Below are 23,392 nucleotides of genomic sequence, written 5' to 3' on the forward strand. Positions count from 1 at the left end.
GCGCTCAACTACTACGTCGTCGTAGTCCGCGGGCATCGCCGATCTATTCCGTTTCCGAGGACGACTTCCCCGACTGCGGTACAGTAATATCATACAAAATGCTGCATAAATTTAAATAACAATAATAATAAAATAAAATAACAAAAAAAAGAAAGCAGACGCAAAGCTGAAGTGAAGAGAACGGAGTGCTGATACACACCGCTGCTCTTAATGCCCAGCGGCGGTGTAATACGCAGCAGCGGGCTGCGCGCGCACTGTCCCCTCTGTCGCCGGGCGCGCGCGCGCTACACTTCCAGGTGGAACCACAGTGCTAGCTAGATACTAGGGCGATACATACTGCAACTTCGTCTAATAATGACCGTCACATTATTATTATTATTATTATTATTATTATTATTATTATTATTATTATTATTATCACCTTCATCTTGGTTAACACACCTTCTGCATTAATAAACGGCAGTTCTCGGTGAAGGGAGTGTTAGTTCATATGGTGCTTAAGGGAAACAGGCTGTGGTGAGAATAAAGAAGTGTGGTACATATATCTAAATAAACAAAAAAATGTTGGAAAAAAAAGAGGTAGTGTCTGAATAAATGTGCATGTCTTGTTCCCTGCTGTACAAAAGGACAGTATAGATATGGCAAATATGTATGAGGCCTATGAGCGTGAAGATATAGTTGCTGCTAGATGAATAAATGTCAATGTAATTGCTGTAAGGTTTTCAGGAGAGCGTATGAACATGCTTATTGTTTCATGGCAGTAGGGCGACTGGAGCAGAAGGGCCTCTTGTTGTCACCGGTGATGAATGGCTCTATGAATACCAAAGCAACGTGTGACACTTTTGGGAATGGAGTATGTGCCTGAGACTGAAGTTAAAATAATGGCAGCTGAAGAATCACAACTGTGCTATAACAGATTATTGCAGCATGTTACAAGAGTCCCCGAGCAGTTCTGTGGAAGTGATTAAGATCAGCGCGCGTCCTGATAGGGCCCAGCTGCCCGCGCAACCATGGAGACCACCAAAGTCCGTAACATGTAGCGCCAAACCAGTTTGGTCGAGGAGCCTACTTCTCATCGCTAGAAATGACATAGGCATAATTTCATTTGCTGTGAATTACTGTCTCACACAGATGGACGAGTGGTGTACTCTGCATATGTACCAATCTGTTTATCAAAACGCTCCTGTTGGTTCCTCATTTCTAATGCTGGACTGCACTGTGTGCAATTTTGAAATGTTTGTACAAATGGACGTGGAACAGATCAGTTTCATTTTTGTAAACATTAAGTTTCAGAAACAGAAGCAAAACCCTATTAAAATTTCAACTTGCCAACCCGCTCCCTCTTTAGTGTCTTGATAGACACGTAATTAGCATACCCAAGGTTTGATGGCTCTTGTGATGTGCTGCTGCCATAGCAACGGCTGTGGTGAGCAGTGAGAGCTGGTTCTGATACTGGCAGCACAGCACCGTTTCCTGCCTGGTGTTCAGTGGGGTGACGAGAGGCTTCCGGAAACAAAGGTCCCTGGGGACTCGCTATCAGCCAGAGGCAGCCTGCGGCGCGGCCTGCGGCCTGTGGCCTGGCCTTCGGGATAGTCCTGCTCATTGTTCCACAGAGACAGCATTTTAATAAACATTAATTAGCCTTGCACCTTCCTGTCCCCCCTCCCATTTGCAAAGAGCCTCCATGTTCTCCTCCGGGGAGCTGCATCCCCCCCTTTGTGTGTAATGTGATGTTAAGAACATAAATTTTGTGGTTTTGTTCTACACGTTTTTGGTTAAAACTGAGATATGCATTATTTCTTATGTTTAATTTTGGATGTACAGGACATTTTAAGATGATGATATTAAATTATTAATGGGAATACAGAGAAAAGCAGTGCTGACATACTTTTTAACATTGATGCTTTGTTCTTTGACCATACATTGCCATAATATGCCAACACAGCCACATCTATTTTTTTAATGTAATATGTATTTGAATGTTATTGTGGGTTTTATGTCCCAGTTTACACACCATTGTTCTTCTCAACATGCAAATTTGTACCGGAAGTGTAAAGGACTAAACATCTCTTGTATGCTGAAACAGTACAGGACTGCTGAATGTTGTCTGATGATTGTCATCAGAGACTGGGGTATATGAAAAAATTTAATACACTGCTTATAAAGTCTATCTATCTATCTATCTATCTATCTATCTGTCCTGAAACATTAAATTTTAAATGTGTTAGAACATATTTTCTGCATTTGAACTTTTATGTATCGGGGGGCACGGTGACGCAATGGGTTGGACCGGGTCCTGCTCTCCAGTGGGTTCGAGTCCCGCTTGGGGTGCCTTGAGGCGGACTGGCGTTCCGTCCTGGGTGTGTCCCCACCCCTCCAGCCTTATGCCCTGAGTTGCCGGGTTGGGCTCCGGTTCCCCGCGACCCCGTATGGGACAAGCAGTTCAGAAATGTGTGTGTGGTTTATGTATCCATAATAAACAAACTAAAATAATTAAGCTTTAGCAAAATTTTTATTATTAATTTTAAAATTTTTTTAAAATTTTTATAGGCAGGACGGTGACACAGCAAGTAGTGCTGCTGTCTCACAGCGCCTGTGTGGTGCAAGAGGACATGGGTTCCATCCTTGCTCAATCTGCATGGAGTTTGTATGTTCTCTCCGTATCTGCTTGGGTTTCCTCCGGGTGCTCTGGTTTCCTCCCACAGTCCAAATACATGCTGTTCGGTTTCCCCCATAGTGTGTGAGTGACAGAGAGAAAGAGTGTGTTCCACTGATGTATGGATGAGTGACCCAGTGTAAGTAGTGTATCTAGCAGTGTAAGTCACTGCGGTGAATAAGGTGTGTGTGTGGGCTGATAACACTACATAGTATCCATTGGCAAGCGCTTTGGAGAAAAGAGTCTGCTAAATAAATAAATATAATACCTTACAGTAAATCTCTGGGTGTCAGAGGCAGAGAGACACACTCCTAGATCTTGACCTAAGAGAAAGTCTGTGTTGCCGGAGGGGGTGACGTGCAAAGACAGGGTTGAATGCGTCTGAATGTAGGTCAGCCTGTTCCTATCCACACAAATCCAGCATTACACACTGAAGTCAAGTTTTCTGGAGCTATGAAGCTCTGCTCAAGAATCACTGCACTCTGGTCCTGCTGTAGGGTAAAGCGATGCCATGTTCTATGACAGGACTGCACCCCAGTTTGGTGCAGTGTATATAGCATTGTAAGTCACCTTGATTGAAGGTGTCAGCTAAATACTTGTTAATAATCATTACTTTGGAGAACAGCATCTACTAAATGAATGAATGCAATTGTCTTGTACCACTCAGCTGTCAGGAGGCACCCAACATCCAAATCCAGTCCTCTAAAATGCAAAGAAATTTCTCATAAGGCGAACAAGCAGGGAATACAGATATATTAAACAGCATTAAGGATAGTCTAGTATAAATTTTTGCTTTTATGCTCTGTCCCCATGTGATTAAACAAATTTTCAATGATAATGTTTTCCCAGCACATTTCATGATTATAACTGTTCCTCTGAGATATTGATAACCTGAAAAATAGAAGTAGACCCTAACAACACACATACTCCAATATTTGGGTAAGTCTGAAGAGCTCTTTCTAATACAACTTACACTGGTTTTGAGTAAAACAGGAAGATGCACAATGTAATGTCAAAGAACTTACTGACCAATATATGAGACAGAAATGTAAGGTGCCTAAACCAGGTGATAAAGGTGATACATTTCTATTAAACTATTGTATATGCATATGCAATGCAGTATTTTCCAATATTCCAAACTACAGAAAAAAAAAATATATTATTTAGTTTGCGAATCCAAAATTCATAACAATGGTTAATGTATATCTCCCCCCTGCTAATATACAATTGCCTATGAATTTAAAATAAGATAAACAAGTAACTGACTATTCAAGGACAGATGGAAGAAATTATTTAATTCTGGACCCAGTAAAAATGACCACAATGAGCATGCCTTTAATTAATTTCCTTAATAAAATAAAAAGAGAGAGACGGTGGTATAAATTTTGGTTAGTGTAAATGTTAATGAAGGCAATTTAGGTGAAGAAATAATCTCTGGTGTGAGTCTGTCAGTTTTTCAATGCAGTCACATTTATTGTTCTTTTCTATGCACAATTACTAAGCAGCCAGATCGTCTGGCAGATGGTTCAGAGTAGATTTACAATGGAATTTTCACAATGTTTACTAAAAAATAAATACAAGACTTAAAAGTGTTGCACGGCTCAAAAATATATAAAGGTTTGGAATAAATGTAAACTTTGAAAACATTTTACAAAAGAAACATTTTGCAATGATTTATAAAGGTCATATTTACAAATTTATACAAAAATACAAAATTGATGCAAATCCCTTAACTTGAAGCTTTCTGACTGACAGTACCGAAACGCCTTTTATTTTCTTTGTCTATCCATCCATTTTTGTTCATTTTCATTATATTGTTACAGTAGTCAAAAAATTGTGGCCTAAATACACCTTAAATCATTTGGCAAAAGCACAATATCTGCTGTTGCCTCATCCCCCTTGTACACGAACCATGCAGAATTGTAAATGGAAACTCAAGTTTATAGAAATATTGTTAGGTACAGAAAGAGGAAAGAAACGTTCACCAACTCCACTTTATCAGTGCAAAATGATGAATTCAACGTATCTTGGAATGGTAGTTCACGTAATCCTTCCAGATTGTGTACCGTTATGGTGGCAGTTAACAGTCCTCAAGAGTTTGATGCACTATGATTCTTTCTGCTGTTGTTGTGAAGATATACTTCTGTCATTAATAAATGCAGATACATATATTTTGTGCCCTTATATAAAATGTCTATCACATGTGTATCCTGAACCGAGATGAACCTAAGTACCTTTACTGAAGATGCTACTGTAGTTTTGTATGAAAACGTGTGCTAATAAATATGGCTACACTTGAGGCTATGATGTCAAAGTCACTAGTGCATTTGTGAGTGTAAATGGGTATTTCTAAAAGTAATATTGCAATAATTCCACGGAACACTTGTTGTGCTCTGACAAAACCAGACCTACGCAAAGTGAGTTATGTCAACTTCACCAGTAAACAACCACTACTAATGATCAGTGGCACATCGTGAAATGTGGTTATACACATAAATTCAGAGCACCGCTATGATTACTTTTATAACCTTATTATTATTTCTTACTTTGCATTCTCTTGTATCAAAGTAACTCCATGTCAACTAAATTCAGATTCTGCTCATTAAATTGACATGTTCTTTGATATTTAAATTTCTTCAACCAACGTCTTCTCATATAGCTGTATTATATCTTTACTTCTACTATATTTTCATAAACAAAATAAGTCTCTGGATAAAATTTCACTAAAATCAAATATTTTGCAATCCCGTATCAGAATTGTTTAAATTTACTGTTCCTATCTCTTTTAGGTTGTGTAAATTCAGAAAAAATTCTAACTCACTTTCATTAGAGTTATTCTGTATACAGAACATTGTTTTAAGAAACAAAGCAGAGGAAAAAAATATAGATTTTCCATGTCAAATTCATAAAAAGAATAGGTTAACTGGGAAAGCCCATAAGAACTTGTCGTAAACAGCAGCTGCTGAATAAGTGTGAACCTTGCCACTTGAAATTGTGCTCTTCCTTCTTTATAAACATTACCGATGCTGCGTTTTCTGACAGTACACAAACCCTAAAAACAACTGCGTTTTAAAAACAAATCCCGAAAAACAGCCAAGACATTAAATCATTTTCTGATCCGACACATAGCTGTCGAATGGCATATGCAACTTTAAAAACGAAACAGACACCGTACACCCAGAATTTCAGCTGAGCGCACTGCCGTAACAAGGCTGTTGCATGACAGCAGATGTGGATGTCAGCTAAGCATAAAAGCAGGTGCTTCTTCAGGCCAAGACTTCTCATTTTCCTCCTTCCCTGCACTCGCTATACATCCGGTTTAATCCAAAATCAAAAGCTTTTGCCCTCCAGTCCTGCCTCGCTTCATCTGATGACCTTCGTTTCCACGCTTTTTTCAGTCCACCTCATTTTGGTACCCACTTCTCATTCAAGTCTAAAAAAGGTTCCTGAAACTTTGTTCAGTTCACTTAGAAACCGGAAAATATGGTCAGCATTTTACAATATTAAAATGTTTTCTACAGCTATTGAAACGTATCAGCAATATAAATTCAAGTGATCCGAAAACACAATGTCCCCCCCATTGTGTTACGTTTGACCTTTCTTTTACAACACTCCACAGTGTTGCGTTTTGTAATGTATTGCATGGTAGCTAATGAAAGGCTTGTAAAAGCAAAACATGAGAAAAATTCATTTCTTCGTTTGCTGGTCAACTTATACTGCGGTACAGCAATGTACGCAAACAGTTGTGAAATCGACTGGGGGTTCCGCATTTCATCATTTGCTAGCCTGCAGTGTCTCTTCTTCCACTGTGTCTGTGTTCTCCAAGTGTACACTATTTCAGTTAATTTATTAACTTTTCGGAAAACTACTCGCCTCAAAGCATATACACTAAATTAAGAGAGTATAACTGCAATGGTATTCATGGAATACACTGGGTCATTTCATTATTGTCTGACTCCCCGCAAGCATTGGTATTGCTTAATCGGTAACATTAGTCTGCAATTTCTTGAGAAGGTAAATTCAAATTGAGCTGAAAAAATACGGAAACATTACAAGCATATGCTGCACATTTATTGTCATAATTCTTAGAAAATTTTGTTTTGAAAACACGAAACCTTAATATCTTTGTAAAGGTAATGTAATGTATCTGCTGGGGTTTTGTGATAGACCCCAAGCTAAAAATATGACTAGGACACTAGAGATTGCATCCCTATATCAAGCAATGCTAGACGTCATCATGAACCTTAGGCCAAGGTTACTGAATAAATTCTATCTGTGTTCGTACATATCCTTTTCGTTTATGTGCATGAGTGTGTGTATGTATATGCACGTAGATGTATCTTGTAAGATAATCATGGGCACATCTTGAAGAACAATGACTGAGTAAAAAGTCGATATTAAGGACCCTCTTGTAAAGGAGGTAAATCGGTCTTTAGCGATAATATTAAAAAATACCTGTATATGAGTTCAGAATATCAAATCCCCACGACCTCCTGTACACAAAGGCCACAGATAGATTGTCCCAAAAGCAGATTTTTTGAGATTCCCTTCATCTGTCACTTCCTCTTGTTTCATCCTTTATCCGTTCATGTGTTGCAACGCATCTGACTCTGCAATATACCTACTTAGGACTCTTGTTATATACTATGGCCTCTGTGATGAGTGTAATATATACTGTAAAATAGCTTATACACTGTGTTTGCAAACATTTGTTATCAGTCTGATTCACATTGTTGTGTCTGTGGGTATTTTATGAAATAACTAGTTATTTTATCGTAGACCTTAATTTAGACAACAGTCGAAAAGATATCTGTAAAGGGTGTCATATTTCCTATGCACCAATACAGCCTACAGAAAGACAGACTCAGAATCAAAATTATTCCTTTCAAACTGTGTACTCTCCTTTACTTGCAGTGATTCACTTTCATAGAAAAGAAGTTGCAAAAACTCCTCTCTTGGTATTAAATAGTTAGTAACCTACAAGAAAATATCAAATGACGGACTTTACTAGTCCGTAAGCTTTCTCTTCTGTTTTTACTTTAGAGGTTAGCAGAATGTTTTTAGGAGGAACCTTGTGAGGAACGGTCATCATGAGGACTCCCGTCAGAGTTCTCGGTCTCGCCTTCTGAGATGGCCTGCATGGGAGCGGTGTAGAGCCGGCTGCGCATGCCATATCGGCTGCTGCTGGCAGCAGGAGGAACTCTAGACCGACCTTGTCGAGAGGATCCTGACATAGAGAAACCTTTAGGGGAGAAGCCTTCAGCATTGGCTATGGGGAAGGGAGCGGGGAGTTGCTCAGCACTTGATGGTGACTGCTGCAGGGGAGCAGGTGGGTCCTCTTGCTGCCGGGCTGCCTCAGTGGCCAGATCCCCGAGAGATTTGGGTGTGATGGGGCTTTTCAGAATTTCTGCAGCTGACATGCGGTAACTAGAGTCAGTGCGGCTGCCCTTCTTCAGAAGCAGCAGTTTGAACTCTTCGTTGGAGGTGCTGGACTTTTTGGCACTCCGGTATATGGGCCCTGGAGCTCGCTGTGGACAGGTTGGCGTGCCAGGAGACACAGGGGTGTTCGGAGATGTTGCCGGGGTACTTGCTGAAGCAGTACTCAGTCGACTCCTCACAATTGCCTCTCCAGAGTCTCTCCTCCCAAGCACTTTCCGTTTGGACCTAGAATGAGAAAAATCCATATTTGTGTTATTAATACGTAGGTAATTTCAGATGGAAGAAACGACCTTCTGTGAAACACACAGAAGAACACCGGGGAATATACTCACCTGTGAATCATAGCAAACAGGTCCTCAGTTGTGCGTAGTTTATTGGGAGATAGAAAAACGCTGTCATCTTCCGCTTTAGTCTCATCGTTCAGAGGAGAAAGTGAGTTGTCACTTGGTGTAGACTCTACAGAACAAAATGTAATCTATTTCATTCACAGACCCACACTCTTACTATTTATTTCATTAGCAAAGCAATAAGACTCACGTGTACACATTTGTAAAATCTCATTAAGTAACATATCCAACAAAAAGCATTGCAGCAATATTATGCTGTATCCCTTTGGTAGCTAGCTTTGTCTTGTTGCCACTAAGAAGTGTACATGAGGTTTAGACGACTACGATAACCACAAATATCACAATGTATCCATAACTCATATGAGTTGTACAGTTAATAAAGTCGGCAGTAATTCTAAACAACGCGCTGACGGTAACATAATGATGACAGTGCAAATTAAATGCCATCCAGTCTTGTGTCTTTGTCAAAAATTTAGATATCAGCAGCAGATTTGACAGCTTCAAACAGAGAAAGTCAAAGCTGTACCTTTACTGAAATAATCTTCTGTGTCTGGTGTTGATCCCTCTTCCCTGCTGTCCTGTGAGGCACTTTTGGTAGGAACACCTGATGTCTCGTAGTCCTCTTCCCTGCTAGTTGTATTGTTGATTGTGTAAGCTTGCAAAGTCTCTGATTGATAAGTAATAACAGGCACTTGGTCAAGATTGTTGCAAGGACCAGATTCATATTTTCTTGTTGTACTGTTGTTAGCAGGGGGGGAATCTACTTTTGTCAGACTCAAGGAAGGAAATTCACTGGCCCATTCAGGACTTGTTGGCTCATTCTGGTCCTTCTCCACGGTGTCTCCAGGAGGTGGGCCGCTTAAATAATCTCTCTCGAGTTCTTCCACTTTCTTAATGCATGTTGCACTCTCAGGTATGCCTTCATCATCTTCGTCTCCTTCTGGCTCATTTTCAAGCTGCTGAACGTCAGGCTGGAATAAGGGGTCATCCTCTGTGAAAGACAGGTTGGAAGGGATTCTAAATGGTGTCATTGCCCACATTGGTCCTGGAGGGTATCTGTCTTGCCTGTGTTCCACGTTTTTTTTATATGCTACATCCTTTACAGAGGGTCTGTCATCTGGCGTAAACAGTGTTTGACAGTGCTCCTGAGAAAAGGGATCACTTGATTTGAGGAATACAGGTTTCTTCGACTCTGGAGACCTGTTTTGTTTGGAAAGGGTGACCATTGCTGCAGGGGGACACTTGGGCCTGGCTGCTGCATCACTGCTGAGCTGGTCCTGACTCTGCTCGCTGGATTTGCCTATGGATCGTAGCTGGACAGAACGCAGTGCAGTTGGTGTGATGGCTGCTGCAGCTGAGCTGGGCACTAAAGAGCTGTCAGCAGCAGAAGCCTGAGCGGCCTTTGCTGCTTGAACTTCTGCTGCTCGAATATTGGCTGCTCGTGCCTCAGCTGCTGCTGCTGCTGCCGCTGCTGCCTTCTGTTTGTTCTGGTGGAGAATGTACATCTGGTTTCTGTAGGCTGAAGGCTTGCTGAGAACATTATGAAGAGCACTTAGGTCAAGATGGGTTGGAGGTATAATTGGTAGCTCAAGGTCTCTCTTGGAGGAAGTGCTTCCATCTCTGGAGGAGAACTGCTGATGCAGGGAAGAGAGCGAAGACTTTCTCTCTGGAACTTTGGGCTTCCTCTTGCCACTGGTTGGGGATATGGGCCCAGGAAAGAAAGCTGAGGGGAAGGAAGATGTTGGTGTTTCTGACTGGCTGGAGTACCCACTTGAGGGTGATGCTAAGCCTGCTAGCTTTTCAGGGGAGGCAAGCTTAAACTCATTTTCAGCAGAAGGAAGAGAAGGTGAGGTGGCTCTGGATCCCGACTGGGAGGTCTGCGATTCTGAGCTCTCAGCTGACTTGCCGCATTCAATGACAGTTGTACCCGTAGCACTGCTGGAATTGGACAGGGATCTGTAGGGATCACTGGATTTCAAGTCATTGAGGAGCCATAGATCTGCATAGTCAGACTGCACAGCACCTTCGTCTTTAAAGGAGTGTGTAACTGTGGCAGCAAACAGAGTTGAGTCGGTCATCTCACCAGTGTTCTCCACAGACCAAGCATCTGCTGCCTCTTCGCTTGCTGTGGGGTCTTCTGACTGACCTGGAGAACCAGCTAATTCTAGCTGCAGCTTCATTTCCCTGGAAGACAATGGTAATTGCTGCTCACTATTTATCTTTGGTTCATTCGTGTCAAGAGCATTTGCACCACAGCTTATTTTCCTTAACGAAGAACTACGTTTTGGTGGTTCTGGCTTCACCTTTGGTTTTTTTAAAGAAAGACAATGTCTTCCTAGAGTTCTGAGACCTCTGTAATCTGGCTGACAGAATTCGTCGTTGCTGGGTCCAACAATTATGCCTTGGCTGCTTTCAGAGTCCATGGCTGCATAGTTATGAATATAGCTTCCTCTACTTTTAAGACCGCAGTCAAAGTGCATGGAGGTATAGTAGCCTTCTGTGTCAACAGAGTAGTGTGAGCTTGAATCTGCCTTCTCAGATGGCGGTTTGTCCATTAAGCTCTCGTAAGTAGCCACACTTGTGAAACTAGGACACTCTAAGCCACTTTGTTCCTCCCTGGAGCGTGGTGGACTGAAATCCAAATGGCAAGACTTATCATACTGATGCTGTGGGTAGTTCCACTCTCCGTCACTTGCGGTGCTGATGCTTGGGTCATCCAACAGGTCGGTCCCTGTAGAGGTAAAGGAGCTAGCTCTGTGGCCTCGAACCTGCGGTTTGTCTAGCTGGTAAGGGTCAATTGCAAATCCAGTGGGGTCATCATTGGCATTAGTAGCCGTATTGAGCGAGAGCTCCGAATCACAGTGCGAAGATCCAGTCAGAGGAGGTGAGGCGGCAGGAGGAATAGTCTCTGATGTCTGAGAGGGGCAAGTGGAGCTACTCCCACTCCAGTTCCCACTAGAGGACTGGTGATCTTCCTTGTGGTCTATCTGACTGCTCAGTACTCCTGTTGTGGAGATGGAGTGAATGGGACTGCTGAAGGTATCTGAGCTGGATGAAATCTCACAGCTCCCCATGTCAACCTTGCGTGGCAGTCGTGATCTTCCCCTTTCTACCCAGGTGTGTTCCGGGCTTCCTCCATGCTGTTTGCACTTCAGGCTGACCAGCTGATGTTCTGGCATGACCTGGTCATCTGTACTTTCTTCTTCATCCTTTAACATCCTTTCTCCGGGCCCTGGAAGGAATTCCTCTTCTTCATAAGGGGACATCTCTTCATCATCACTGTCATCATGGTCATCATCGACAAGTCGGCCACCCTCCCGAGGCAGGCTGCGGGAGCGCAGGCGGCTTCCCTTGGCTGCTGTAAACATAGCGTCGGAGGCGTCTGGCAGAGACGTGATGTTGCCAGTGGAGTGGGAGAGGGAGGTGGGGATACCCTGGCCCCTCTGGGCACGAATTCGCCTTCGGGAGGGTGCAGCAATCAAGAAGTCGTCCGTCTGGCAGCCCGAATCCTTGGTGTTCAGACGGCCACTGAGAGAAAGTTCTTCATGGCACAAGGAGATATCAGGGTTGGTGTGTACAATCACAGTCCGTTCTCTAGCTACAGGAGATTCATCAGAGTCTGTGGAGATTGGGATATAAGGAAAAGATAAAATTAATAGAAAAATAATAGAGGACCATAATTTGGCAATTCTGAGTTCATTGGATATCTTTAATTAATAGACACTGTCCTTCACCTCAGTTCAGCTGGCCGTCACTTCAAGGACATTAGCTTGTCTGGTGAATCAACCTCCCATAAAAAATGAGGGAGGTTCCCCAGACCGATGCGCTCAATCTCAAGACAAATAAGTAAATGTGTGCATTTTTCTCCACAAAAAAAGAAGTGATGACACCAAACCAGACCAATATGATAACCACAGGCTCATTTATTTACCTTCCTCCTGGAAAGGAATTTTTACATACAAATTACAGTTGTGACTAATAATGTGGTATGTCTCTCAAAATGTGGTCCACAGAAGATTCAACATAATCTGTAGGACTGTAAGAAAAAAACTAGAGCTGCTAAATGCAACACATTTACTTGTTGATTATTATCTTATTTCCTGATTATTATCAGGAAAAATCTTAATGATCACATAATAAAATCACACGGATTAGTTAAAATTTTACAAACTTAAGAGAAATATTACCTTCTTGTTGTACGCGTCTGGGAATACCAGAGATGGTTTTTCGTCTTCTCAGCTTCCGTCGTCTTTGAAGCACCGACTGAGAATGAACAAGCGAGCAACGGACACTGGCTTCTCTGTCAAATCCAATCCCTGAAATGCACGTGGTGCATGTGAGAAATCCTTGTGTGCCTGGATAGCATCCTCCTCTATTTCACACATTTAGCCTCAGAGAGGCTTTCATTCCAAAAAAATAATCGTTGCTTAAAACTTAAATGCACCTGTTAATACATTTTTAGATAACATAATAATTACTATTATTCTGTAAAGAAAATACTTTACTGGGTTGAAATATCAGGATGCTACAGAAATTATTTTTCTTGTGTTCAAAAGAACAGTAAGTAATATCTGTGATCTGAGAAGCATCATTTACCTCTGCGCTGAGACCACTGTATATCCTTATGGAGAAAGAATATATCATTTTGAAATGAAAGAGAATGATCTACAATACAAGCACTTCCAGGGAACTTAACAGACATGCCATATTTTATTACCAATGTATCAAATTCCTGCCAAACATCCTACAATTGTATGATATCCCATCGTTGGCCTCACCTCTATTACACCATGTCATAACAGAATTTGTTTTTCGGCACCACGGCAATGACTGTACTTTCAGTTTCCACTTTTGCGGAAACCATTTCTGGCTCAGCTTGCAGAAGTGCAGTAATGTCAAATGTCTCTTCACTCAAATCGAGTGAGGTCTAAATAAAACTGCTCTTTCTAATGATGGACTGTTATTAATAGTGTGGTAACACTTTGCTGCCACACTGAATAACAATGAGTAAGGCATCAGTGTATTTTATACTTCTGAATTTGTACAACTTTACTTCAGATTGGCTACAACTATCAGTGGCACGCTTGAAAACAACACACTTCAAGCACGAAGGAAGAAAAGACTTTTATTTAGGAAGAAAATCCTTTTCGTTGTGGAACTTTATAGGCTTCACATCAGGTAAAGTAAGCTGAGGCCCAAACTTTAACCTATTATTCAGGCACGGAAGGTACTTGACGTTGTTCTACAGAAAAAAAAAGAAGAGCTATTTGCATATATGTAATTATGATTAGAATTAAAGTGGACATAGACAAAGCGGACAGACACACTGGGTGACTTAGCAGTGACTTCGCAAAGCATAATAGACTTATGTAGGGGGAGACATTTGCAGAGATTCCAGAAAAAAATGCTACGCATTGTGTGTGGGTTTTTAAAGCAGAATTTTATGTGATTTTTTCAGTTAATTGCATAAAACAACTGTGTTATTCCAGGAATATGGAAAGCAGATCGTTTACCAGAGACATTAATGGGAATAATGCAGGAGGAGATCACTTGGGAGTCAGTTTTCATTCTCTCCTCTGGGGTGGGGAGCGGAAGGGCCTTAGACCAGTTTGTCTGCTTGTCCAGCGTGGAGGGAACGTTGGGCACTGGACACTTGGGCCGGAGACCCAGGGAAACCATGTCTGGGACAGAATCTGAGGGTGGGACAGCCTGAAAGAAGTGGACAGCAATGAGCCATTTCTTTAAAGGTTATGAAAACTACTGCTTTAGGGCATGAAAAGTGAAGAAAACTTCTGTCATGTCACATCCTAAAATATAATGTGCTTTCATTAAATATAAAATTAAATTGTTAGCAAATTAAGCAGAATAACCTGTAGACTTGTTTTGGGAGACTAATATTGCCTCGAGTGAAAGGAACATATAATATATTGTGCTTTAAGATGAAAACCCGTCAACAGCCATAAATAACTTGAAATATTTAACATGATTCAAACAGTAAAATTGACCCAACTTCACCTTTGCGACATATTTACAGAAAACATCAGAGAATTTCAGACAAAGAAAAACGGAGATATAGAGGTTAAAGAGAGACAAAGTTAGGTTAGTCAGAGAGACGCCACTGCAAGAGAGACATCGAGAAAGTGACATTCCCCCCCAATATGAATTAATTCAGTTGAAAGAAAATAAATGTTATTTCAGCTCAAGGTTGAAGGGGAGAACCTATGCAGAAAGGGGAGTGTTAGTGAGTTAGAAAGAGAGGAAAGGTAATTAAGTGGCCCAAGCAGGCTTTAGTAGGTGAAGACCTCAGGTTAAACAATGAAACCAACCGCTGGGGAGGCAAATACCTTTCTGCTCCAAGGGGTAAAGTGGCAACATTTGATGGGGGAGGAGGATCGGGTTCTTTCAAACTACAAATAGAAACGTGGAAAAAATGTGGTTTCAATGGTGTGAACACAAATTAGTGAAATTATGGATTAAATCAACGGTATGTATGATGTCACATGGCTAAGTATCCTTGGAAAGGTGAAAAAAAAAACCCTGTGAAGAAAAGAAAACAACTCAGATGGAAGGCAGAATGTGACCAAAGCTTATGGAAGGCAACTTGATCCATTAAAAGCTTCTGTCAGTCCATTTCATGACAACGAATTCCCGTTGGATGTGCACATTGATCCTATAATAAGAACAGTTATCTGTCGGTGTGTTCTGACGATTCTCCGGTTAAAGTCTGGTTAAGAGCAATAAATGCTAGTTTTCCACCATTAATGTCACTTTAGAGTGTTGATAAGGGTTCTTCCGGTCCAGCAGTGTACACCATCCTTGAAGCGATCCACTCATGAAAATGACAACACATATCACGCTTTTACATTTACATTTATTCATTTAGCAGATACTTTTTCTCCAAGGCGATGTACATCTCAGAGAAAACACTTTATGCATTCCATTAGGAGAAAGAGACATAGTTGCAGACGTGTGATTCTTAAATAATTTCTTTCCACTGTACACACCGGTGTTCATCACACGAGTAGCTGCATAAAACTCAGTAGACGATTCCTGATCACCTTCCTACAAATTTTTTTTTATTTTACTGAAATACACAAACATTTACTTAACATTACAGGAGTAGCGGCTGTGTAAAGGCTTATCTGGGCATGATCATAAAGTTATGGTGCATGAACATTTACACCTTACATGAGCTGAAGAGATCATGGGCAAAGCGAGTCTGGAAGAGGTGAGTTTTCAGACCCAGCTTTTACCCAAGGACATACCATAATATATATTGTGCTGGGTTCTGGTTCAAGAATCATCTGGAACCTTATCTTGTGATTTTATACCAGAAGTCTTGACCCTACTATCCATATATAAGTGCTCTTTTACATTTATCACTTAAACACAGAGCTCTGATTTATGAAACAGTTTTCAAAAACTGTCTCCAAATGACTTCAGCAACTGCAGTGGGTTTTTAAACCAATTATACACAAGAGAAAAACACAGTAATGCCTTAAACAGCAGCATGAGAGAAACAGCACAATTTATTTTCAAATTGTCTGTCAAATTACCTTTCTCTGCACTGGCTGAAACTCACTATCCCTTGCAGGTTTCTCCTGCGGCGGAGGAGGAAAGCAAATGCAGGCCATCAGATGCATACCAATACGCCGGGCCACATAAAGTATGAGAATGCGAGCAACGGGACACTGAGTTTCGGGAAATCCAAACATGTGTACGAATGAAGGGATTTACCCACACCGCCATGAAAAAGCGAACGGCACGGAACGCAAGCCCTGCCTGCACATGCACGTTTGACACCAGAAAGCAATGCTTATTCTCTAACGCGATGCCTGGGCCGCAACAGTGCGGGATACAAATGCACACAAAAATCTCACAGAGTTGCACTGTCACACGTAAGTGGAAAAGCACGAATGAAACAAAGCCGCCATGCTTGTGCCACATGAGTCACGGGTCCCGTTTCCTCACACCACCTCATGCCTCGGAGACACGACTCAGTGATGCAACATTAAGCTGACGCTGTCAGTTTGCCGCCGTTACCTTCCTCTGTGCCGCTTGACTCTCTGGCTCTTGCATCGGCCTCTCCTATTTAAAGTCATTTCAGAGGAGAAAGACAAAGTCAGCAAAAAAATTCACAGTCTTGTTTGTCAAAACATGACCGTGTTTTTGTGATCGCATATAAAAGGAGATAAGTCCCCTGACGTACAGCAGGGCCCTGTTCAATAATTAATCCCCATTTTTGACGGCCCTTAGGGACGTTCTCAGGGGCCGTAGGCATATTCCGCCAATGTTTTTCGCGCAGTCAGATGAAATTATTAACCGCCCCCTTTTGTTTCTGTGACGTTTCGGAGTAAATTCTCACACGAGCTGCGTGTCCCGGAAACGGTCGACGCAGAAGCGGACGCTGTCGTTCTCTTTTGCTTACAAGCACTCCTTTGTTGAGCCTTAGTCCAGCATCACACTGGGTGTTCGTTTCAGGTCAAAGTGCTGTGTGAGTCTGTGTTCCAGAGATTACAAGCTGCCTGCCTTACTAGGTTAAGCACTAATCCTCTTGTCTTTTGCCTTCCGCCAGGAAAACAGGAATTGGTGTTCCTGAAACACCACCAGTGAAAACGGGGATTCAATAAGTAGAAGGTCCAGGCCTTGCAGAGTCCTCCTACGATCGTTTATGTACTCGCTATAATTAAGGGATCACGGCAAGGGTTGCTGAATCCGACAGGAAGCAGCTCTCTAACGTTCTTGTTTATTCAGACCATCGCTCACGTTAAAGATAGCAGAAAATGAACCGCAGAACGGTAGCAGGAACAGGATATGAGAAGGAATTTTTCAGGCGTGTCCTTTACAGCTAAAGGACTGTACCTTTCCTTGAAAGTGTTGATACTCTACATCTTTCCCTGGCCTCTCGTGCTGCATTTTAACAGAAGCAGACCGACCCATAGACAGACAGCAGAAAGGAGCATTTAGAAGACGGGGCACACAGAGGTCCATTATCACGCATTTGGCTCGCTGCGTTTCCTCTGATCGGAGACGGGCCGAGCGTCACTCTTCACTGGGGGTAGCACCGCGGCCGCTCTTACCGTTCGCAGGTGTCTGCTCCTCTGTTCCCGCCGTCTGAGGGTACGTGGTGAAGGGAAGGTGGGCATAGGGGGCGCAACCGAAATGGAAATGGTCACCCTGCGCTGCACGTTTGCCCTCTGGCGCAGCTGTTGGTCTGCAGCAGCACCAAATGAAAACAGGAGCACAAGCTCAAGGTGTGAAGAATCCAGATTTTGCCTGGGGTTACACAATGAAAGTTACCTCATTTTCACTAGGGGGCAGTGTCTGCCTAATTTTCAGAAGCCAAACAGCCAAGCCAGCGCAGTAATTGTCAAAATGGGAGCAAGGGTCATTTTTTAGAAATCAGTTGGGCACTGAATCAAAAGCAAAATAACTTCAGTACTGGACAGCGTGTGAGTTTATTCATGCAGTTTCTAATAAAGCCTCATTAATGCCTAGACTAGCTATACAAAAAGCCATGAATGAATTTAAAAAGACTGGGCTAATCTTTACAAGCTAGTGAGCGCAAGAGCGTTTGGCAGGGCCAGGGGTTCGAGCGGCACTCCCAGGCTCACCTCTTTGCAGCGCGCGCAGCGTCTGCTTGGCGTTCCGGTGCAGCTCCTCCACGCACGCCGGCCGGCTGGACGGATGGAACAGACGGCGCTGCAGGTGCCAGAGCGACTGATAGTGACTGGTCAGCTTGCTCTCCGCATCAAGATTGGACACCGCTGGAGGGACACGGAAACATCTTTCAGTCTGCCGGACAAGCACTGGACAACCATATACTGGATCAAACACCTAGTGCACAAATGACATAAAACAGCACCGGATTTATCCATCATTGTGGAATACTGTTTGCATTTCCAGAAGATCATTCGAAAACGAAAACACAGTAACGCCAGAACAATGCTGAGTACATACATGTACATTTATTTAGCAGACACTTTTCTCCAAAGCAACTTCCAATTAACTCTATGTAGTGTTATGAGCCCACACACCTTATTCACCATGGTGATTTACACTGCGAGATACACTACTTACACTGGCTCACTCATCCATATATGAATGAAACACACTCTTTCTCTCTGTCACTCACACACTATGGGGGAACCTGAACAGCATGTTTTTAGACTGTGGGAGGAAACCAGAGCACCAGGAGGAGACTCCACACAGCTTGAGTGGGGATCGAACCCACGTCCACTCACATCACCCAGACGCTGTGAGACAGCAGCGCTACTCGCTGTATCTCTGTGCCACATAAGCTTCTCATGTATTTCCCCGTCATTTTGCTAAAACTACAAATGAGTTGAGTGATGCGGATTGTTCACGTAAATACAAGAAATGTGACTCGCTGAAACATGGTACGAGTTCTAAATGAAGGGTAATGTGAAACACGGATCAGCAGTGATTTAAACTCAGAACAACTGCGCATAATCCTGACAACAAGCAGAAAAAAGCCACCTTTTTTCCAGAAATGATAAGATTTCCATCATCCTTTTTACAAATGCATTAACAGGCTTCAGTTCGGTTTCCACGTGTGTAATGCGCTTGTATAATGTACAGAATTTAGTAAAATTGTAACGTAAACAAAACTGCAGGAGACTGAAAGGACGGCTGCCAAGAGGCTTTGCTCTGCATCCACGGCTCTGAGGATACTTATTATTATAACTTTATTTTTCCATCCACTATTGCTTACCGTTCACTCACTTCCTGGCATAAGAAAGCTGGAAACGGAGAATAACTGTGTTTTTGGGGACGTTTTACAAGACTTTCTTCTTTTGCCTTCTCTGGCCTTGTCGCTCTGTAAACTAGCACCTTCCATTAGCATTCGATGTGCAGCCGCTCCCCTGAATAACCCGGAGCCATCCGTATCCAAGCAACCCTTCGAGTTTAATTTACAGTGAATTACCAGATCTTTATCAAACCGTAATAACTGGCCTGATACAGAATCGCCTTTTTAGTTTACACTTTGTTAGCCATCTGAAGGGGAGCACTTGGTGCGGGACTGGAGAAATCGTGGCCTCCTGGTCTCTCAGCTACGAGTAAAAAGCATTAAAACAGTTAAAACTACATGAGGCAGCTTAGCCACCGAGCGCAAATCCCGAGGTTTGCTCGGCTCATGCTCATGAAAAATTGAGAAAGGGAGCAAACGTCACAAATTCAGTGCTATGGGAGCTAAGTTCTGCCCTCAGTGTGAGGTGAACGATGGGGAATGCGGTAAAAGCACAGGCTCGGTACAAATCCACGGCCGGTCGGTGGGGACACGTCTGATTAAATCTAGGCTCAGTAAGAAAAAGGGCACTTTGGGAATGTTGTTGTTCTCATTAACCCTTTAACCCAGTGACAGCTTTGTACGATGACAGTACTGACCAGCAACTTCGGCTTCTGTAAACTAACCCGTCTTGCTCACAAACTACAACGCGAAGAATGGAAATTCTTCCAGGGGAACTACCTGCTCCGTCATTCATTTAAAGACAATTCGTGAGCAACCTTCCCACGACTGGCTTGCGTTTAGGTCCGCTCTCAGGTTACGCCATTACGGTTGTTTCCTTTGACCTGCGATCGGGGGGGGGTTGAGCGCATCAGTCCACGGGTGCCAGCTTGCTCACGACTCTCCTCCCAGCGCTGGAGCCGGCTTCCACGATGGCCATGGGTCTGGCCTGCTCGTGCGGTAGCAGATCCGCTCTTTAACACCAGTCAATGCACAGCCTGCTGTTCCACTGATTTATTTAATAGACGCTTTTCTCCAAAGTGATTTACACCGTTAAGCTACTTACTATTATTTACCTATTAAGACAACAGGGTAATTTTCTTTTCTTTTTTTTTTTTTTTTATTTTCTTTCCTGAGCCATTCCGATTAAGCCCTTTGCTCAATGGTACCACAGCAGTAGGCATGATCCGGGTGTTTGCTGCGGGAGCCAAAAGCCGGAACCGCTACGCTATCTGTTTCCAAATGGACACGGGGCTTGCAAGTTATGCAGACATAGTGGTGGGTTCTTAAGCCGTAATAAGTTTGGAACCTGCTCTTCTTGGTTCTTTTTGGACTTCAAATGGCTGATAATGATGGGTTTACTAACATGTGGGGTCTACTGAGGTACGGTGAGCGTAAATGTAATTACGTTTCGGACTCGCTGAAGAATGCTTCTGTTCTCAAATTCATTCATTCAAAGGTGCCACAGTGTACAGCACTAATAACGGTCCTGCTCCTTTGTGGCCCGCTAACATAGGGGGAGGTACAGCCTTCTCATTACAGCCACACAAGCGCATAGGTATTGGAAGTATCATGATAGCAGCAGCAATCGAGGTCAGATTTTCTGAAGAACACCACAGTGTCCCACAATGTCTGCTCTCATCATTTGATGCATTGTGTTCAAAAGTGCAAAAATAAGCACAACCTTTCAGAGCAAATATAGCTTGTGCATAAACACACAGACTCAAAGCGACACAGATATGCATTATGTATAAGCTGAGTATTTTCCTCAGCACAGCATTTGTTATAAAAGTAAAAACTACGAGGAGCCGATTCAGTATTCCTGCACTTGGCTGAACCTTTGACCCAGTGATCCGAAGATGCTCTTGGGCCATGATGAAACTGAGAAGCTTTTGTTAACCCACAAGAAAAAAAGTTTATCCAGGACCCAGCAAAACGAATAAAACTAGCTTTTAATAAAATCACCACATAAAAGCAGGAATGCTGGGTGAAAAAACAAAAAGTGTTATCACTTGGCCATTACTTGTCAATGGACTGTCTTCATAAGGTCAGCTTCTCTGGGGTTCATAGTCATTTATGAGTCTTGCTTTCCATAGATTAAGTGTGACGGTGAAATTTATTCAGGTTTGGACTCCGAGATGATTACCACTTCAGAAAATATATGCTGACGGGGAAGAGCAGTGGGAACATATCTGAGCTTCCCATGCTGGGCCACCACAGACAGTGTTTCCACAGAAATTCCCTCCTTCATACACTACCACTGGGATGCAGGCCAACAGAGTGCTTACTGGACCAGTGCATCTGCTACCCATTTCCTCCCAGACCACAGAGGCAGCGCGAGCTGCTGGTTAACCACAGATGTCTTGTTGAACCCATGCACTCCTAGAAGGCAATCCAGGAGGTGTGGCTCCTTCTCCAAGTCCTAGTGCCCCTTTGTTGTGGATCCAAACCTCCCTTTCTTTTTGAGAAGGTGCAGCTTGATTCCATCTGCTGCCAAAGTCCAGAAAACATTCATGACCTCAGCCTCCCTCTCCCCCAAACTGCTCTGAACATTTATCTACGTTTATTAAAGACCTCAAGTATCAACTGACTATATCTCCAATAAGGTATTGCTCACAAACTAAAAACATTCCTTGGAGCACCTACATATTGTCGTAAAGACTAAAGGAGACACCAGCAGCCAAATGCAGAACAGGCATTCTACATTATTTTAAGTTTGACTTTGAAGTTCAACTCAAGATAATAACCTGCAACGTTGGTATTGTGCAATTTCAGGTTGCATTAAGTTACGTCACCCTAATCCTCTTCATCCCTAGTGGGACATCAATACATGATGAGGTTACAGTTCACAGGCACCATGGCAGTTAGAGCCGTTAGGATCATGGGAGTTATGACAGTCAAATCCTTTAGGACTATGGGGGCTATGGCAGTTGAAGCCTTTTGGGCCCTACGAGCTTTGGTTTTCAGAGTCTTCATGGCCCAAAGACTTTCGCAGGTCAAAGACTTCAGCATTCTGGGAGTTTTTGTGATTGAAGCGCTGTCTGCTCTTAGGTTTAACTACAGGCAATTGGTCTCGGGTGAAGTGCTCAACAGTAGCTGATGCGCTGACCTTCTAAAAGGGGGGGGGGGGATGGGCACAGCACTAAGAATGCCACCCATGTAAGATCATTATTTTTACCACTTTTTTCCTGTGCCCATCACGAACGTGATGAAACTTGGCAACAATGTGCAATTGTCACTTTACTAGAAATGATGACTTGTGACTTGCCAGCTTATTTGAGACACACATACAATTGCACAAGTCCTGCAGCCTCAGCACAGATCATCGCCTTCATTGGCGGAACCAATCAATTAGCCCACTGCTGCCTGGTAATTCTGAAAGCAGCTGTGAGTACAGGTGTTGATTTCCACCAGGGAGGGATCAAAGGCAGGATTACATGAGTGACAGTACCGGCCGTCACCTGGCCGCATCAGTCACAAAGCTCGGAGTCGGAGGATCATCAGAGCAATGCACTCAGAGCTTGGGTGGAATTTGCTCCGCAGCCAAGTGTTTTTGGGCATAGCGTGGAGGGAGGGGTCCTGATGAGAAATTCTGACGGGCTTATCATCGCCAGTCTGCAGTGCCTGTGGCTGTTTTCTCTCCCAGACTCCTAGGGCCTGTGCTTCGCAACAAAGCCCGGTGCGTGAGAGCACACTGTTGCGGGGCTCTCGCTTTGGAGGCACAAATCCGCACGGGATCTTACTCAACATTCATACCGCCTTCATTAGATTAGATTTCATATCTGGTGAGGTCTGCCTAAAGCGACCACCCCACGCGTAACTCTTACGGGACAGGAGTGCTTCACATTCTGCACTCGTTTCACTCCTACCTGTAAAACAAATCACTGTCAAACCTGTGCTGCCCTTTGCGATAAGTGTTCCTTGAGTTGGAGGGAGGTGTCATCGCGTGTGGCGTCATGCTTGGCTGGGAGTATGATCGGGATCATAGCACATTGATTCAGTATTTCAGATATTTTGCAACGAATATACGTAGATCTGTTCTTTCAAATGATTGTGTGTGCCTGAAAAAGTTTCGGGTTAAGTACTTTTCTCGAGAATACAAAAGCAAAGTCTGTTCTGAGACTTAAACCAACAGCATTTCGGCGATGAAGTCAGTTCCTAAAAAAGAATGTCTGCCAGGCATCAGTCTGGCCATCCAGG

The 23,392-nt window shown here is 43.0% G+C and overlaps 1 protein-coding gene across 5 annotated transcripts in view; it reads right to left on the reverse strand.

Annotated features, from left to right (window-relative positions):
• Nucleotides 1-5,950: 5,950 nt before the first annotated feature.
• Nucleotides 5,951-23,392, reverse strand: part of LOC108920580 (Nance-Horan syndrome protein-like) — a 73,598-nt gene continuing 56,156 nt past the window's right edge. For 2 of the 5 annotated variants that reach the window (XM_018729442.2, XM_018729440.2), the window contains 10 exons: nucleotides 18,057-18,209; nucleotides 17,523-17,656; nucleotides 16,486-16,530; nucleotides 15,999-16,043; nucleotides 14,787-14,849; nucleotides 13,956-14,151; nucleotides 12,630-12,758; nucleotides 8,969-12,061; nucleotides 8,428-8,551; nucleotides 5,951-8,320 (listed from right to left, as the gene is read on the reverse strand). In XM_018729442.2, coding sequence (XP_018584958.2) covers nucleotides 7,717-8,320; nucleotides 8,428-8,551; nucleotides 8,969-12,061; nucleotides 12,630-12,758; nucleotides 13,956-14,151; nucleotides 14,787-14,849; nucleotides 15,999-16,043; nucleotides 16,486-16,530; nucleotides 17,523-17,656; nucleotides 18,057-18,209 — 4,586 coding nt within the window. In that variant the 3' untranslated portion in view covers nucleotides 5,951-7,716. The remainder of the gene's footprint in view (nucleotides 8,321-8,427; nucleotides 8,552-8,968; nucleotides 12,062-12,629; nucleotides 12,759-13,955; nucleotides 14,152-14,786; nucleotides 14,850-15,998; nucleotides 16,044-16,485; nucleotides 16,531-17,522; nucleotides 17,657-18,056; nucleotides 18,210-23,392) is intronic. The other 3 variants (XM_018729443.2, XM_018729444.2, XM_018729445.2) reach the window with 3 other exon arrangements.

The sequence above is a fragment of the Scleropages formosus genome, chromosome 14, assembly GCF_900964775.1.
Source record: "Scleropages formosus chromosome 14, fSclFor1.1, whole genome shotgun sequence".
Lineage (NCBI taxonomy): Eukaryota > Metazoa > Chordata > Actinopteri > Osteoglossiformes > Osteoglossidae > Scleropages > Scleropages formosus.